This window comes from Lytechinus pictus, chromosome 6, assembly GCF_037042905.1.
Source record: "Lytechinus pictus isolate F3 Inbred chromosome 6, Lp3.0, whole genome shotgun sequence".
Taxonomy (NCBI): domain Eukaryota; kingdom Metazoa; phylum Echinodermata; class Echinoidea; order Temnopleuroida; family Toxopneustidae; genus Lytechinus; species Lytechinus pictus.
In genome coordinates this window covers 6,838,927-6,858,426 of record NC_087250.1, presented here as the reverse complement: position 1 = coordinate 6,858,426, position 19,500 = coordinate 6,838,927, and the positions used below count along the sequence as shown (strand labels likewise).

The 19,500-nt window shown below is 38.3% G+C and overlaps 1 protein-coding gene across 1 annotated transcript; it reads right to left on the bottom strand.

The window, feature by feature from the left end:
- Positions 1 to 2,615: 2,615 nt before the first annotated feature.
- Positions 2,616 to 15,809, bottom strand: LOC129263504 (uncharacterized). Its single transcript, XM_064100785.1, has 3 exons — positions 15,176 to 15,809; positions 4,453 to 6,020; positions 2,616 to 3,533 (listed from the first exon to the last, which is right to left on the bottom strand). Exons 1-3 carry the CDS (start codon positions 15,480 to 15,482, stop codon positions 2,994 to 2,996), a joined length of 2,415 nt encoding a protein of 804 aa, XP_063956855.1. The 5' UTR covers positions 15,483 to 15,809; the 3' UTR covers positions 2,616 to 2,993.
- Between the last annotated feature and the right edge of the window lie 3,691 nt (positions 15,810 to 19,500).

The following is a 19,500-nucleotide window of genomic DNA, read 5'->3' as shown; positions in this document are numbered from 1 at the left end:
AAACTGTAGAGGAATAAAAAAAATGGTCCATGGAATAATTCCAATTTATAAGCTTCATAAAACAACACACCAGGGGAGCGTTTCATGAAAGTACTTGTCGGACGTTTTATCCGACAAGTCCCATTTTATCCGACAGTTACTATAGTAACAGTGCCTCTCAGAATCAAGGAAAGATGTCAGATCTGACAACTTGTCAGACAAAAATGTTGATGAAACGGTCCCCGGATCTGCAGTTAGTGCAGATAAGGAGAAAATCAGCTCACATTACCTAAAACAGCTGATTAATCACCAGTTCATCCATTGTGACGTCAGTGTAAAATATGCGCAGATCATGATGCGCACAAACATAACTCTGGAACGTCCTTAAGCGGCCAAGAATCTGATGATTATTCAAATAACGAACCAAAAAGCTTAAGGATAAACTACAATGCCTGTCTTTTGGTGATGAGATATAAACACAACGGGAATCCCTTCATTATATAGCACGATAAAGACAAGCAATATTGCATTGTCTCCATGTGCATTTGGTATAGTGGGGATATCGGATATCAAGAGAGGTGGGGGAATTTAACATCTAGGGAAACTAAAAGTTCGTAGGTTCAGGAGCCGCTGAGCAGGTTTCAAAGTAGGGGAATGGGGTGGGGCTTTAGCCAAAAGGGAAGAGGGCTAGCCATGTAAAAGATCACAATCATATGGTAATTTTTACGTTTTTGTACACGGATTTGGAAAAAAGTTGGGGTGGGCTTCAGCCCCCAGCTCCCCCCCCCCACCGCTTCCATTGCCCCTTAAAGGGATGGTCCGGGCTGAAAGTATTCATAGTTTATAGTGAGTAGAATTCACTCGGCAAAATACCGAAAATTGCATCAAAATCGGATAACAAATAACAAATGTATTGAATTTTACAATTTAGCTATATTTTGTGAAAACAGTCATAAATATTCATTAGGTGGGCTGAATATGTCACATCCCCACTTGTTCTTTTGTATTTTATTATATGAAAATAGGTTTATTCGAATTTCTTCCTCCAAGAACTAGAAAAATTGGATTGACAACTAATTAAGTGCATTAGATATTTATTGCTGCAACTTATTTCATTATAAGGGAGATATATTATTCACACAAGTATGAAAAAATGAAAACAAAAAATTATTTTATGTAATAACATAAGAAAACGGAAAAAGGGATGTAACATTATCAGCCCACCTAATGAATATTCACGACGACTGTGTTCACAAAATATTGCTATACCTTAAACTTCAATAACTTCATTAATTGTTATTCGATTTTGATGAGATTTTCGGCATTTTGCTCAGTGAATTCTACTCTATGTATTAAGATATAAATATTTTCAGCCTGGACCATCCTTTTAAGTTGGTTAACCACAAATAGGTCATGCCGTGTCAAAATGTTATATCTAGGACATGTGCGCTAAGAAGCTAACCCCAATGAGCGTTCTTTCAACCCCTTTCACATCAAGTGATAATGCTATTATTTGCAACGATGCACATGATTAAAACGAACACTGCAAACAGTTCCCCTCTCCCCCCTGAGGCGGGGTACCGTTCGCCAGAGCGATTTTGACGCTAAGAGTGGTGTATATCTAAGTTTTTTTAAAATATTTTAATCACCAGGCACGTAATAGAACTTACATAAGTGCTCCTCCCCCCATTAATAAGAATTAAGAATACCTATCCCTCCTTTGTACTCATCCCTTCTTTTCTAATTATTTATATGTTATGTATAAGGGGCCGCGGAACGGGGGGGGGGGGGACTGGGGGCTTCAGCCGCCCTTTTTTCCAAAAACTTAAAAATGACCATATGATTGTGTTTTTTTAGCATTGGCAGCCCCCCCCCTTTGAAAACCGTTCCGCGGCCCATGTGTATGTCATGTTATATATCATGCAAGCATAGTTTAAGTTTACTTTGCAATATATTGTAATATACAAATATGTAAATTGACGCATTCAGCCTGTGCTGCATTTGTTATGCGCATGAAAGTACGAATAAATAAATAAACAGCTGTCGCATTATCAGCAATTTACGGCGGAGCCATTTTCGGCGGCGCAAATATTGACGGAGCAATTGCCGTATAATCGGAGCAGATGTCGGCGGGGCAATTTTCGGCGGAGCAGATCTCGGCGGAGCAAATATCGCCAGAGCAAATATCGGCGGAGCAAATGTCGACGGAGCAAATTTCGACGGAGCAAGTGTCAACGGAGCAACTTTTTGGTGGAGCAATTGTCCAGATCAATTATCGGCGGATCAATTGCCGGCAGAGCAGATGTCGTCGGAGCATTTGTCGGGTCACCGAGATTGGAATTGTTATATTAATGTTTAACTTCCTGTAGACCTATTACCATATAGGACTTTTCATCAAAAAATATATAAAAAATCATATAAAATAAAAGCAGTCTGCAGGATTTTTTAACTGGTATGTTTTATACGTATCTTGATGATTTTTAAGAAAAAAAAATCTGAAAGGAAACATTGATGTAGGTGAAAAAAAGCTTTTTATGAAGATTGAGCAAAGTCAGATTTAGTCCCTTTTGCATGAAAACGTAGATTTCACGTTCGTGATTAATCAAATTCTTGAAAATTTCGGAGTTGGACTATGGTCAGTTTTATGCACATGGTGAATGCCCATTTAAACATGCAAGAAAATGCCAAATGATAAAACTGGATTTAGTCCCTTTTGCATGTTAGCTCTTATAATTTTATTGGAATGATAAAACAACGACTTTCTCAAAGACATGTAGATACCTGTTTTTAAAACAAAAAAAACGAGAAGGAATATATGACTGAACAAAGCAAATTAAGATATATATATAATGAGAGTCCATGACACCCAGCAAAGCTTCCTCACTGTCTTGCAAAACCTTGGCTACATATCATGGAGTAAATTACGATCTAAATTAAACACCAAAATGTGGATCAGTGAGGGGGGGGGGGGGGGTAGGAAGTTGATCTGGTTTTGTTAATGAGAGAAAAAGTACTTACGGAGAATTCAAGTAGGTAAGTTGTGTCGTCTTGACAAACAGGTCAACCAGGGTTTCTCCGTATCTGCCCATATCACCAGAAACAGATAGTAGGTGCTGATTCCGAGATTGTTCTCCAAATAGAAGGGCAAGACCTCCAGATTTCAATCCCAAATTGACTTCACCCACTGACTGTGACACACATTGTTGAAGTGTCACTTTGATAGTTTGAAGATCGGGTGGACTATGTACAATTTGATTCATACGGTTAGTATCGGTTTTCATCTCGAAAGTGTTGCTCGTATTTTCAATTACGATGGATACATCGAGCTCCCTTGCATGAGGTAGAGATAAGAGTACGCTTGTGTAACAGCTAGGCGTAATTCTCTTGGCTAACAGACGAGTAACTGATGGGAGCTCTGGAAGAAATGATGGAACACTTACAGAAGTGTCTCTGATGCTGATGGTATGTAAGTTAGGAAATGATTTGAGACAGGACCACATTCGTCTGGCCACGTCAGCCGTAAGCACAGACTCCACGAACCTCATTGTTTTTACCTAGTATCAGGGGAGAGTGAGAAGAACATACATGATGAACATGGTAGTATTAACACTGCGCGCCCTGATGCTGGAATCTTGCACATTCGTATAATTAAATTCAACAATCGCAATGATTAGTTTTCTCCCCTACTTTCAAATTAGATGAGCTAATAAAAGGCAATACTTCTTTAATAATTGCATAATATCTATATGATAATATACAAATATACCATGTTTTGAGTAAGTATAGCGGGAATTATTCATCCGAGGTTGGACTGGCATTACTATTTTTCCCGAGGGGCGAAGCCCCAATGGAAAAAATAGTGATTATGCCAGCAACCGAGGATAAATAATTCCCTCTATACTTTCCAAATAAAGGCCTGGTATATTTGTTTTATATCCTACTTTAATAAGTTATAGAAATAGATCTTGATAATCTAGTTCTTGTACTCTTAGATCATCCTTTTTTAATCTGAATCAAACCAGCTGCGCTGACTGACTTACTTTTCCTGAAGCGCTTAGCTACGCGCTTAGTGCGCAGAACGCGTATTAGTGCTTACGCTTTCATGATCTGTGACGTCAATTATGGAATAGTCGACTATTCCATCATTGACGTCACGGAATAACACTTTTTCTTCGGTGGGCGTTTCATTTTCGACATCATCGCAAAAAAGTGAGAATATGCTTGATCACATGATGCTATTTAAACCAATTAGCATACAGGATTAAATTTATGTAGGATATAATAATAACTATCAATGGTGCAATATGAAAATTTTAAATTAAAGAAAATAACATGGAAACAATTTCATTTTCATTCCCCCAAAATCATATTCAGCATACAAAGAGTTAATGGAAATGGAAATGTGAAATTAAATGACATTCAGATTTGTTTTTCTTTGTTGAAAAGAGGAATGTACATTTTGGCTTTAGATACCTCACGTTGCAGTGGCTTGGGAAGATTTTGCAGCCCAACGACAGTATACATAGTTGGTGACTTAAGAATCATACTCTGTGCAGTGACACATCTTTGAACCAACGAAGACATGTTTCCTCCACTATCCTTGGACTCTGATGAACAGTCAAGTAGAATGCGGTACCGTTCGTTCTCTTCCAAATGCTCGTTTGCAAGGAGTGCCTCCATTATTCGTATTCCTAGGTGCCTGTCTGTGCCAGCAGCAAATCGGATGAGTTGCTCATAGTCTCCGATGTTTGAATTAATCTTCCACAATATTCGGTCCAACTTAGATACTCTTAACCGGAATAGTATGCGCCATGTTTCACTGGCGATGAATTTACCCGCCGAATGTTCTTGTGCTAATTTGTGATAAAATTCAATTTGAGTGGAAGTGGTCTCGTCGGACTGAGGAAGGTTTGTGATTGGCACTGTCGTCTTTGATACTATTCCGATCTCGCATGCTTTATCGAGGATACAAGGAACTCTTCGGAAATCTCGGAGCGTGAAGATTAGTTTTTTGGCATCATCGAGTAGACCGTAGAGCGCAACTCTGCCAATTTCGTTGACGATCCCATTTAAGTTTTTGTGAGTGAATGTTAAACCTGAGCGAGCATTTGCATGGTGCATTAAAAATGTATTTACACTGTCAAACAAATCTGTTTGGGTACTGACATCACTTCCTAGTTGATCTTCACTCCACAGGTGACAGATCATAAGACAAAAGAGGGGTGTTTTTACAAGTTCATCGATGAGTGGTTGGTCGTTGAGGTATTCTTTCAGCTTATCCCTCTTTTCATCGCTCGAAGACAGTGTGAAGAATCTATCGATGTACTCTCTGGAACTCTCCATTGAAAATCCTTCGATCCACATTTTAGTGTATACCCTCGGAAGGTCATCATGATTGAAGTAGCTTTCTAGATGAGGGCGTGTTGTTATAAGCACGCGACATTGTGGAAACTCGTCACATCGAATGACGCTGACAATATTGTTCAGTGAAGAAATACCGGCATATTCATCCAGTCCGTCAAGTATGATGTGACAGATCTCTTGATTTTCACGGATAAAACTCTCTATATCGTCCGGTTTGAGATCATGGACGTCGCTTAAAAGCTGAGCTTTGATGGCTTCCCCAATCGATGTCATGTGGCCTGTGTTACGAAATCTAACAGCAAAAAGAAGTGGCAACTGCTCCAATGCCGATTCTTTTTTTTCTTGAGCCCAGTCGTACGCTATCTTTGCAACAGCTGTTGTCTTCCCTACTCCAGCTGGAGCTGATATAAGGATTCGAGATGGCAGTCTCCCGTTTACTTTGGTAGAGAATATCTTATCAACAGAGCCCTCCAATTCTTCTTTCTTTTTGGTATTTTTTCCACTCGAGTCTTTTCTCATCATTGTTACGACCGTATGCAAATCTTTGAGCTCAGCGTAATTTGATTTATCCCAGGGCCTCAGTTGAATTTTGCACAATTTATCGAGGTACCTGTGTCTCAGCTTCTCACGACATTGTCCCACAGTCAATGATTCTGAGATCTTCTTGCCGAATATATCTGAAAGAAAATACAAAGTAACGCGTGATATGTTAATAAACAGAACACGTCAGGTAAGTACACATGTAATATTGGAGCTTGTCTGCAATGGACATACATTAATTTATATTTTACCCCGGCGTAACGCTGTTGGGCAAACAAACGTTAATGTTATCATTTAGCCAATTAGCAAGCTAATGAAGATATCCATGATAATAATAGCAACGTACACTCAGGGCCGTAGCTAGAGGGGGTATGAGGATGTGACACCCCCCCCCCCCCAATATTCATGGCAGTCGGCAAAATCATGTACCAGTTGGCAAAATGGTGGATAGGGGAGAAAAATAAAGAGGGGAAGAAAGAAAAAAAGGCAGAAGGAAGGAAGGAAATAAAGAAAGAAAGAAAGAAAGAAAGAAAGAAAGAAAGAAAGAAAGAAAGAAAGAAAGAAAGAAAGAAAAAAAAGAAAGAAAGAAAGAAAGAAAGAAAGAAAGAAAGAGAAAGAAAGAAAAAAAAAGGAAAGAAAAATAGGGGTACTAACTTAGAAGAAGGTTACGACTTATAGAGTAAAGACAACCAGTTGGCAAATCCAGGTCTATGTAGCCAGGCTTAGAGCCCTACTAGTCAGCAAAATACAAAGGACAAAACAGATGGAGCTATAATAACACACAAAGTAAGCCCCTGGTCCTCCCCCAATATAAACAAGCTTGTGAGTTTGCAAATTATACCACAATTATTGACGATTTAACAAACACATTAGTTTTGTAAAATTAGAGGCAAGACTAGGTAAAGAAATATGGGATGGGATGAATTTCCAAGGTTTAAGTTGAATAATAAAAGCCAAAGTATAGTTGGCAAATCATAAAGTGGGCCTATTAAAGTGGCAGAACACTAAACGCAAAGTGATGTACAAGTACTGCCCCGTATCAGATCTAAAAAGAACAGAACAAAAGACTTACAAAAACTGGTAACTCTGCAGTTGGCAAATTCATGAAGACAAGTATACAACTTGTAGACTTGTCTACAAGTTTGCAGTTGGGAAAAAAAAAGTTCTAAGTTATTTTTAATAAATTCTGTCGCCGAAGATATATTTTTTTATTTATGGTGTCAGAATGTGCTTGAGGTGGGGATGGGTGGGAGTGGGGGCAGGTTGGGGATGCAGTCAATACTGCAATTCAAGGAGAAAATGCAGCCAACACTTGACAAAGTGAAGCCAATGTCACGTTTGCTCTTGCCTCTAACGCCAGCAACTCCAACGATGGCAGATGTTGTTGAATTTAATTTGTAAACTCTTTCCAAAAGAAGTAGATCACGAGGCATTGAAAGTGGAACTAGAATGCTTCCATGACATGGCAGTGGCAAGAGATCTGCAAAGTGTTGCTGACGCAGCCATTTTGTCATTTGACAAGTCAAGAAGTCTATTCTTCCTCTCACTTGGAATGCTTACTTGCTTCTCATGACAGCACCAATAAGTGTTGCAAAGGATGAACGCACCTTCAGCCATATGAAGTTTATCAAGAACTTTTATAGATCAACCAATGTAGTGACATATGCTTTTTTCATGACTATATACTTGCTTACGTTCGCATTGGTGTGGACCTGTATATACACAACAAAAAAAGTAAGTCCCCCCTAAATCAAATTGCTGTAACTTTTGAACAGAATTATTTTGAGATATGATATTCCGTAGGTGGTTTTCTACACTCATTAAGCAACTCCTGGGGAAAAATAAGATTGATCGGTTGAGTCATGCATGAGTAATTAAAGATTGAATTAAAAATGATCATTTTTGAAAGTCACAAGAGTCGTTTTTCAGATTGTGCAAATACAAAGTTGGGCAAATGTTGTCTTTAGGTGAATTTTATGGTATTATGCTGTTTTACTATCCATCATTTAGCCACTCCACACACAATTTTGATATCAATGTTCATGGTTGAGTGAGCACAATGTATTGCAGGGGCCGCGGTAGCGGGGCGGGGGGCGAAATTATTTTTCCCACCGAGTTCTGGACCAACATATGAATATTCATGACTTGCGTCTTCGGATTAAGAGTACGCATGCGCGTGGACTTTGCCTCGACCAGTGACGGTCGTAAGAATTCACGTTGCTCAGAATGAATTAGCATCGTCAAATTACCGGTACCCTTACGTAGGCCTTATAGGCTTAGATCTATATATATATATATATATATATATATATATATATCAAATTCTTAAACACTAATCAAACTAGCTGCCATTAATGGCAAGACATGTGCTAGGCTAGGGCTAGCTTAGGCTAGCGCATTAACTTTACCTTAAATCTGGACCTGTCTAATGCCTAATACTAATAGTAATAGCCGACTAATGTCATGGTTAACTTCGAACTGGTAAATTCCGAACTTTACGTTTGATTTCATTTACCATGGTTTAATGTCTAGTCCGTATACAGAACCAGTCCTAGATCTAAAAAGAAAAATATCTTAGTTCTAGTCTAGTCTCTAGATCTAGACTCTGATCTACGCTGTATCAGCATGGAACAACTAGTGTACCAAGGAGGGGGGGGGGGCAGACTGCCCCCTGACGATTTACAACTGATCCAGGGGACGCGCTCCCCCCCCCTTTGAGAAGCCAAATTAATAATTTGTAATGCCAAAATGCAAAAAAAAAAAAAAAGACTTATGTCCCCTCTTTTGAACGAGAAGATCTTTTTTTTTTTTGCTTGTCAATTTTTTTTTCAGCTAAGAAATCCTTAATTTGGGATGAAGACGGGGACCAAGATCACTGAAGTAGTGACGTTAGATTACGTTCAATGCACTGCAGTGGCGTAGCTAGGATTTTTTCCTGGGGGGCACTGGGGGTCTTCGCTTTTTAAGGGGGGGGGGGGGCACCGGTCATTTTTTTCCGGTGTGTGCGTATGTGTCACAAGGGCGGATCGGACTTTCGCCAATAGGGAACGGGGCCCGAAATTATCTTCACCTATATTTTCCCCGATCAGTCACTTCTTAGTTTTATTCTTATAAAACAACATAAACATGAAACAATCTCATAAGTCTTATAAAAAGTGTGAGCGCGAAGCGTGAGCGATTAAACAAAAAAATATTATGGGCAATGGTATGTGTGATCCTGAACAAGATTCGTATGTAACTAGATGGTTACTGCAAACGCCAAGCAAGGGGCAGAAATTTGTATTAACTGTTCTAGCTTTATCGAAAAGGGACCTGTTAAGGACTGCTTTCAGTTACTTACGAAGACGGTATATATTTCAATAATGCGAGCGCGAAGCGCGAGCAATTTTTGACATTCCGACCTAAAAAATGGTCATTCTAAGCACTTTTTGTATTAATAAATGGGATAGGTATGTAACTAAACAATTGATGCGAACGCGAAGCGCGAGAGGAAGAAAATTGAGTTTTTAGACCTAAAAGCAGGACACTCTATTCATTTTTTGTAATCATAAATAGGATATATTAATTGGGTATCATTAATAATGCGATCGTGAAGCGTGAGCAGACAATTATTGATATTCTGATGTGAAACTGGATAATTTAAGTACATTTAAAATAAAGAACATGCAGGCTATCGCCCATGTTTTAGATTTAGACCTAGAATCTGGGCATTCTGAATACATTCGTTTAATGGAACATTATGGAATACACGTAGACATTATGAACTTGGCAAATCAAACAATGTGACCACGCAGCGTGAGCTTAAAATGCTGATATGTAGACCATAAAACGGATATTTTACAGAGCTAAAATATGTTTTGTATATTGACTTCAAAACTTGCTCCATATCAGCCTATTGAGCAAGATATGAATCTCATCGAACAGGCAATTCTGGCGCGAAGCGCAAGCCAAAATTTTATATAGTAACATGAAAGATTTTTATTTCAAGTCTTCCCCTCACATTATTTCATTCACTCGCCTTCCCCCGAGGCTTATTTTCCTCTTTTTTTTTTTTTCTTCTGTCTTTATTCTTCTTTTTCCTTTTTCTTTTTTTCTTCCTCCCCCCTTTTTTTTTTGCTCTGCCAATTTTTTTTCTGGGGGGGGGGGCACCTGGGGGCACACCAAATCTCGGGGGGGGGGGGGGGGCACGTGCCCCCCAGCTCCCCCCCCCGTAGCTACGCCACTGATGCACTGGCGTACCTAGGATTTTCCAAAAGCGGGGCAAATTTTTGGAGGATATTTCGTCCGCGAAAAAATGTGACAAGCCCCCCCCCCCCCCGAAAAAAAAAAAAAAGATCTCTACGTTCAAAAGAGGGGACATACGTCTTTTTCATTGCATTTTTACATTACAAATAATTATTAATTTGGCTTCTCAATGCGCTAGCCTAAGCGAGCCCTAGCCTAGCACATGGCAGCTAGTTTGATAAGTGTTCAAGAATTGGATATATATATATATATATATATATATATATATATAGATCTAAGCCTGTAAGGCCTATGTAACTATGTAAGGGTACCGGTAATTTGACGATGCTAATTCATTCTGAGCAACTGAACGTTAATGCTTACGACCGGCACTGGTCGAGGCACTGGTCCACGCGCATGCGTACTCTTAATCCGAAGACGCAAGTCATGAATATTCATATGTTGGTCCAGAACTCGGTGGGAAAAATAATTTCGCGGGCGGGGGATGGGCGGGGAGCTTCAGTCCCCCCCCCCACTTTTTTCCAAAAGCATGTAACAAATGTAAAAATAACCATACGATTGTGATTTTTTGCATGGTCAGCCCCCCCCCCACTTTGAAAACCCTTCCCCGGCCCCTGTATTGTGACGTATCATCATAGGGGTTTATGGTAGTATCCTCTGCAACTTGTTAGATCATGTTAGAATTTGAAAATGTTGGTGGCTCCCCCGATTATAAGCCCGTCCCCCATTTTAAAATTCTGGACCCACCACTGATTTGTCCATAAATTAAACTGATCATGAGAAATTGTTAGGAAAAGAATACATTTATGCAGTATAAAGAGTATTCATTCCTAAGTTTTCGAATGTGCTCGCTCAACCATGAAAATGTTTAAAGTTCGGAAAGTGTGTGGTGATAGAAATGATGGATGATAAAAACAATAGCAATTAAAGTCTTATTTGAAACCGAATTTGCCCCCAATATTCACTTTATTACCCTTTAAAATGAGTCTGTGACATTGAAAATACAAATTTTCCCACTTTGATGCGTGCTCACTCATCCATAAATAAACAAATCGATTTCATTTTTGCACAGAATTCCGCCCATAGATTGATAAACATTACTGCCAAATGACATTGCTAAAGACAGCCGTGAAAAAAAGTTCCACCATATTGAATAAGGGGTTACTTATTCTTAAACATGTGCACCCATAATGTACACAAGTCTATGAGAGACGAAGTCAAAATTTTAACAAATATGAAATGAGGGTTCGTTTCATGGACGGTTTTTGTTAGTTCTGCCAATAGTTATTTCATAAAACTTCGTACATGGCTTCAGAGTAACACTATCCAAAAGGCACGCACACCAAAATAACCATTCGATACTACACAGAGTGGGGCCAAGGCCGTGAACTTTCTTCTCATTTGCATAATTTTCGAATATTGTGTGCTCAATGATGCATTAAACATCGGGATTTTCATAAAAATCAAATCAAATGAACTATGCAAGGAGGTTTGTGACAGATATCCATAGTAACAAATTGCATTGTTTCCAATAACGTAAAAAAATAGCTAATCGCATTCCACATGTTCATTCAAGCGTGGATATTTAATTAAACGCCTTTGAATCATTGAAGCATGTTAATTGGTCATGAACATAACGAAAAAGTTGAGAAAAGATCATTTTCAGTTCCCAAAGTGAACCAATACTTGCCTATTATATTTGAAAATCGTATTTTTTGTTTTCAATAAATGTTCATTGAACCGTGAAACGATGAATATTGTTGAAGAAACTCTTCCAAAAATAACTGTCATCATATTATATCATTTTTATTGATATAAATGTGTAAAAAAATCCAATTATAGCAAATTTGGACTTGTGTTTATTCAACCGTGAAATTTAGCCAAACAAGTTGTATCGTCTTTTAGAGAGTACCCTTTACAAGCCTTCTGACTATTTTTTATGATGAGAATGTGGAATGAGTTCCAATAAAATGGAATCAAAGTCATGATATTTGGCTTGTGACTTTTGACAAGTGACATTATTGCCTTCTGACGGTGCTCACTGAAGCATGAAGTGAAATACGTCCATAACGTTTACTCAGAGGGTAGCTTATAAAATTACCTACAGGCTCATGTAAAAATATATTAAAAACTCGCAGTGGTTCGGAAATTATTGATGTTTGTTTAAGGGGGGGCTTACTTTTTTTGTTGTGTATAGATACCGGGCTGGTGTTAAATCAACACCGGCGTTTTTGAAGTGCACGAATTCTTAAAGACAGTCCTTAAAATTTTCTGATCTAATTATAACAAATACTCAGTTCGCGCTTCGCGCTCTCATCACTTGATTAGTGAAATAATAAATTCCTACAAACAAGCCATAGAATGCCCCTCTTCAGGTCTGAATTTCAAAAATTGTCAGCTCCCGCTTTTCGGCTGCAATATTACATTAGTGAAATACATATCATGTTCATGATTACAATGACCACAAAAAGTGCTTCAGGTGCTAAGGTGTAATTCTAACAAAATAAGCAAGCGCTTGGCGCTCGCATTGGATGACTATGATGAGATACGTACGCAATTCCAAAAGATGTAAAATGTCCCTTTTTAGGGTCAAGTTATACAACAAATTTCAGCTCGCGCTTCGCGCTCACATTGTTTGTTTTGTGAGACAGGTATGTATCATGATTACAAAACTTTTCTAATAATGTCCCTTTTTAAGACTGAATATCAAAATGTTTTAGCTCGCGCTTCGCGCTCGCATTATTTGATCACTAAGATACATATCTATTGAATGGCACAGTCCTTAAAATGTCTCAATTAGGTCAGTATACCTGGCAATTAAGCGCGCTTCGCGCGCCCACTTAATGACTCAATTTTTTTTTTCTGATGCCCCCCATTGCCGTGACCCACGTTACGCCTCTGTTAGCAGTAGCACTCTTGAAATTTTAGTTGAGACTTCTTGCACAGAAAGGCTATTAAAAATTAACAAATCTTTGATTTTGATATTATTAATGCATAGGGTATATCATTATACTGCAAGTTAGCATCTACGGCACACTAGTCTTTCTATTTTGATCCAAAATGTTTATTTTTACAGTGCAAATATCTTTGTATAATTTACCTTAAAGTATTCACCAAATGCCACTAATTCAATTCTAAAAATGCTAAATCTTTTAGCATGTGATTATTGTAGGGAGGGCACATCCCCCATCAGACTCCCCCTGTGCTCACGTTGGTGCTGTCACGCCAAATTTAGTTGGCAAATTCAGCTAGTACACCCCCCCCCAACAAAATGCTTCTGGCTACGGCCCTGCGTACACTTTGTAAATAAGGCAAATAAGTATAATGTTCTATATAGCATCATGCATATTAATACAGCAGAACCTGCATTGTCGTAGTCAGAGGCCTAGTATGATGGTTCAAATATTGGACATGCACATGAGAATAGAAGAAATAGAAGAGGGAGTACAGAAAAAAAAAGAAAATAAAAAAGAGAGGTTTGTGTCTTGCAATTCCCTGTTACGCATAAAACCATTTGAGGGAGAGAAACAACAATTGTATGTAGGTCGACTAGCCCCCTCAAAGCCGTTAATACTCCAGGCGCTGCTTGCGTGTAATGAAAGTCGCACATTATTTCATACTATTGTCATGTTCATCATGACTTCCTTCCCTTTAGATGTACTTATGCATTTTAAAAATTCAAAACTTTACCACTGGACGAACGTAAGTATTCACTGCGTTGACATTTACTTCCAGTCAACCATTGGGCCTACTACGTCCCCCCCCCCGGGCAAATTACATGTATATCTTGATACCTATGTGCCGCACCAAAAACGAAAATAGGGGGCTCTGGAACTAAACTTTGGTTTTAAAATGGGATCTCCAAAACTGCTCTAGGGCCAACGATTGCTAAAAATGCAATGCTCTGGAGTGGCACGAAATTAATGATTCGGAGCGTTGCAATGATATGCATGAAATTGGTCATGATGTTTCTGCGCGATGAATCCATCAGCGGTATCCGAATCGTGTGCAGAGCTTCAGCTGTCTGTTGAACCATGGACCTATGAAAAGATGGACGATTAACGCGAGCATTTCTTTGACCCAATGATAGTCACCGTCACCTGGTTATGCGCATCTTAATGAGAACATACAGGTGTTGTAACAATAGCAATTACCATGACTACCAAGGGTATCTGATCACTCAAAGACGGAACAGTTTCCCGGTCTTGATTTTTGTTGGCTGATCCCCTGTTTCAGTATGTGCCTTTCAGTCAATATGCTTCATATATGGATCAGCAAACTTGAGAAGCAGACGATTTTTATGATATAAAATATGATATTATTCGATCCGCTAACTACCGCTAACACATAAGGACCTCAATAACATTGAAATATACACGATCTACACATGTTATGTGCCACGTATATCTGGAATATTATGGAGAAACTTGGGAAAATTGAATTTTAAATAGTAAACAATCAATCACGATATTGCCTCTATATTAAAATATGCAGACATTTCCCCAAATAAAACACATGGAACTAAGATTAACAAAGGTAAACAAAAACTGCACATCGATTATCCATTATTTCATTGATTTTCTATCAACTGCGCATATAATTTGTGAAATATAAATGTCCAATCACGAACTAATTCAGTCCCTTCTCACGGTGACGATCATAGGACCAAAGAAGACTAGTATGAAGAGAATGTTATTCAGATGACAATTACCGTCACCTGTTAGTGAATTCATTATCTAAGCGATGAATGTCCATCTCTTCATAGGTCCATGGTTGAACGCAGTCAGTGGCAATTTGTCAATGTGCACTGGAACAAAAACCCCCAAATTTTAGGGTCTCTGGAACGGGGAAATGGGACCTTCTTTAGCGTTCTTAAACGGTGGTCTCGGCCGATACACATAGTATTATCAAATATCTATACTAAAATAATTCCTGGATATGCTGGATTAGATCCGATGATATGCTAATTGGATATATGCTTATTGGATATATGTAGCTGTGTCGATAAAAGGAAGGTATGGAAACAGTTCCAATGATATATATGTACCTGGAGTACTTGAAACCCCTTCGAGATGAGTTTTAGCAAGCATGACTAGATGAGCATCAATGAGAGCTTGTTTCAGCCTGGAATGCTGAAATGCTGGCTCCACGGTCTGTCTCCAGTCAAACAGCATGTCACGTGTTCCCTTACAGGTGGCCCGGTCTCCCTTGTTGTTGGTCTCTGTGTATCTATTGACAGCTGCATGTTTGAATCCAAGTGATCGTCCTAAGCCCTCCATCTGTTCACCCGTCTCGATGTCTTCAGCCAACTTGGAGAGAAGATCATCGGTAGTTCCACTATGAGTCGCCATCATCCCTATGATAATATATACATTTCAATTATTCAATCTGTCATTGATACACTACAAGACTTATATATCTACTCAGGGAGAAACAAAATTGGCTTCTGGTTAAACAAAAAGAAAATGGGATATCATACTTCTGAATACACATTCCTATCTATAATTTTCTGCATGACAAGCAAAAGGAGCATAAAGAAATAAATTATAAAGAAAATGCTGGAAAAACGGAAATACAAATTAAGCGTTCCCGTAAGGAATTTTAAATTCATTATTGAATATCCCCAACTAAAACGTTTTATGATTGCCAATTTATGTTATGATATATGATTTTTAAATAACAGGACAATTCCAAACAATGCGTTTTAACTGCTTGATTCAATTATCACAAAAGGGGCGTTTTCATTGCTCTCCAAATGTACATGTCAATACCCCAAGGTATGGGAAATTTCAATGCATGCAAAATGAAATAACAGATTAACAGGGGTCGTAGGTTGTTATTTTATTAACAACCTACGACCCCTGTTAATCTGTATTTGTATTTAGTATCAAAACCCCGTTGCAGAAAAATAACCAAAGGTTACTACCATGGTAACGCTGATCATCAACCAATCAAAATCAAGGATTTACATTGGATGGCAAAAATATCATAATTGTATAAACCTGTATGCAACAGGGAGCGGGACAACACCCCACATTCGTTTAGGACATTAATTGTATATATATAAATCATCTTTATTTCATAATCAAATAGAGAAGTTACAATAAACCCAGGTCCTCTGCCAGTGATGATGGGACAAACTCCCCTTCACTGGCAATAGGCAGGGTGATGATACATGATATTGATTGAAAAGGTACAATTCATAAGGTACAATACATAAGAGTTAACACATAATTTACATTACATACGAAAGCTGAATATATACTTGACTAAATGGAATAACGTAGAGTATGCAGAAAGTGATAAGCATGTTAAATGAAAAAAGAAAGGTGACAGTCTCAATGAAAGAGAGATTAAGAGGGGGCCAGACAGTAGGAAAGTACAAAATTGAAACCATCACTTTGTGATGAAGATATATATACATTCATAATACAGGTACGCATCGCCACAACTAAAACAGTGTTACGTATACTTATTCAAATTCATGGAATCTTGTTATGATAAATATTTCCATTATGTGAACTATTGCAATTATGATATTTTAAAATATGACAGACTAATAAATGTAAAAAGAAAAAGTTCAAGTTGTTTATCCTGATTGACATTTGGAAGTTATACATATTTACAGATAATCCATTGATTTAATTAAATATATTGTTTTAATGATTCACATTCTATGTATGTTATTATTAGACGGTAAGTATACATGTGATTGTTTCATCAACGTCTCTTGATAAAGATTATAATTTAGAGATCACAATACCTATATTTTGAGAAAAAAAAGTGGAGTTACTTATTTTTTATAAGGGTCAAAATCATCAAGCAGATAAAGTAGACTAGCTTTGGTTGTTTTCCGGGACACTGAGCAATGGGGGCTCGGTCCAAGTTGGTTGGTCTTTTGCAAGGAACAAAGAATAGCTAGTCATGATGCTCAGCTTGCTTATTCTATTCAACATCATTTTGTTTTTCTTCCCTAGTTTCATCGTTTTGAGTAATGATTTGATTCTAACTTTATTTTGCTTAGACACATAACCTCTTGAACCTACTTCTATACAGAAAAGTTTGCATGAATATCCCTGGTCAACAATGTCATTAGTTAGAGGTGCATATTTATTGCATTTGTTCACATGACGTGAATCAATGTTTTGTTCGAATGGAACTGTGAGCTCAACAACAATGACTTCTTTATTTTGGACAGATGAAAGAACAATATCGGGTCTTAGTGGAGTCGGTAGAATATTCATAGGAATTGTGGGTTGATTGGCTTTGTCAGGAAGATCTACTCGGAGAGTGTAATCTCCCGATAATGATGACTGAAGACACTCGTATATCGCATTCAAAATGCTGTTGTGTCTCCATGTGTATCGACCTTGTTCTAACATGATTTTGCATCCATTTAGAACATGCAGGAGGGTCTGTTTATTTCCGCACAGTTTACAATTTGCCGATAGTTTTTTACCCCATCTTTGAAGGTTCCTAAAAGTAGGGAGACAGTCAATAGAAGACCTGACTGCAAAACTAAGAACTTTGGATGGTAGGTCGTATATAATACTTTTCCAGGTAAGATCTTCCTGCTCAAGCCTCATGAGCTCCAAGAATTTACCTTGGAGCAGCAATCCCTCAACCTTATCGGTCCATATATCTTGACATTTATTTTTAACAGCACATGTGATATTCGATTTCACTTTTGACCATTTTCTATCAGACGTGGTATTCATTGCAATATTTACCATATCTCTAGCATCAGTATTACCATACGTCTTCCTAGAGTAAGACTCTTCTCTTACTATACATGCCGTCATAGCGGCCTTGACTCTTTCATCAGCACGAATAAGGCAATGTGCTACTGTCTGTGCATGACATTCGCTATAGACTTGGGAGATGGTAGGAATATCCATACCCTGTTGGCAGTGAATAATTGCAAGTGTTGCCCCTTGTGGCATATTCAGCCACTTCTTTAAGAATCTTGAGCTGCACTTGTCAAGACTGGATCTTTGCGTCTTAGTGAGGTCATGCACAGAAAGCAGGAATTTAATTGCATAAAGAAAATATTTCGTGTATATTTTCAGTTTGTACTCTGGACGGATACATGCAGAATCTATGTTGTTTAAGGTTGTTTCTATTTTATCTCTTATCATATTCATGCAGCCATGAGACGAACCTGTGACCCATGTACCAAGAAATTTCTCAGGAGAATCTTTAACCTTAGTAAGGGGGGTGCCATCAATTCGAAAGACTACCTCTTTCATTGAACCACTACTTATTGACAACGATTTACATTTAGGTAGTTTTAAAGAGAAATTCATTGATCTAGCAATTCTTGAGATTTCGTTCATTAGCTTCTGGTGTTTTGTTTTGTGATTTGTAACAAGAATAAAATCGTCAGCATATGGTAGTGTTATAATTTTATGCCCGTTCAATTCATATCCATGAGAATCTTCAAACGTTTTAAGGAAACTTATTATAGGGTCAAATACCATGATAAATAGTACTGGAGAAAATGGGTCTCCCTGAAAAGTTCCCTTTTTAAAAGGAAACCTAGATGATTTCCATCCCGGTCCTTGAACATAACCATTAAGTCCATCATACAGAGTTTTAACATATCTTATAATCGAAGGTGGGATCCCATTTCGTTCAAGGGTATGAGCTATCAAATCGTGATTCACAGATCCAAACGCATCCGCGAGATCGAAAAATGTTACATGAACTGTTCTCTTCCTATGACGGGCATCAGCGATGATCTCCGTAAGGCATCTCGAGTGTTCTATACATCCGCTAACGTCGGGAAGAAATGCCTTTTGGGTTGTGGTATCGATTAGGTTATTAGCTTGGAGATAACTTATAGTTCTGCTGGCTAAGATCTGGTGATATAACTTTCCTACGCAGGAGGTAAGAGCTATCATACGAAAATTTGATGGGTCTTTAGTGTCGCCACCTTTGTGTAGGAGAGTTATTCTGCTGTTTTTCCAGCATTCGGGTGGGTCCCCTTCAGTGAGTATTTTGGTGAACATTGTGGCCATAAATCTGTGCGTAGTCGGAAGATTTCTCAGTATTCCATACATAATACCGTCATCTCCAGGGGCTGATTTGGATTTCTTTGCCCGGAGGATGTTTTTAATATCTTTAGGTTTAATAGCATTCATGTCAAAACTCGTATCATATCTATCGGGTAACCAGGGGAACCAGTTCAATTGTGAAAAGTCTAATGGGGATTGCTCAGAGTATCTAGATAGAAAGAACTTATCAGCTTCCTCCTTTGAGAACTGAGGTTTCTGTTGGGAGGAAAGTAGCTTTCCTTCTGAACATTTTTTCGCGAAGTCAAAAAAGTTACTCCTGAACATTTTTTCCTGATGTGATGTGAGCTTACGCTCG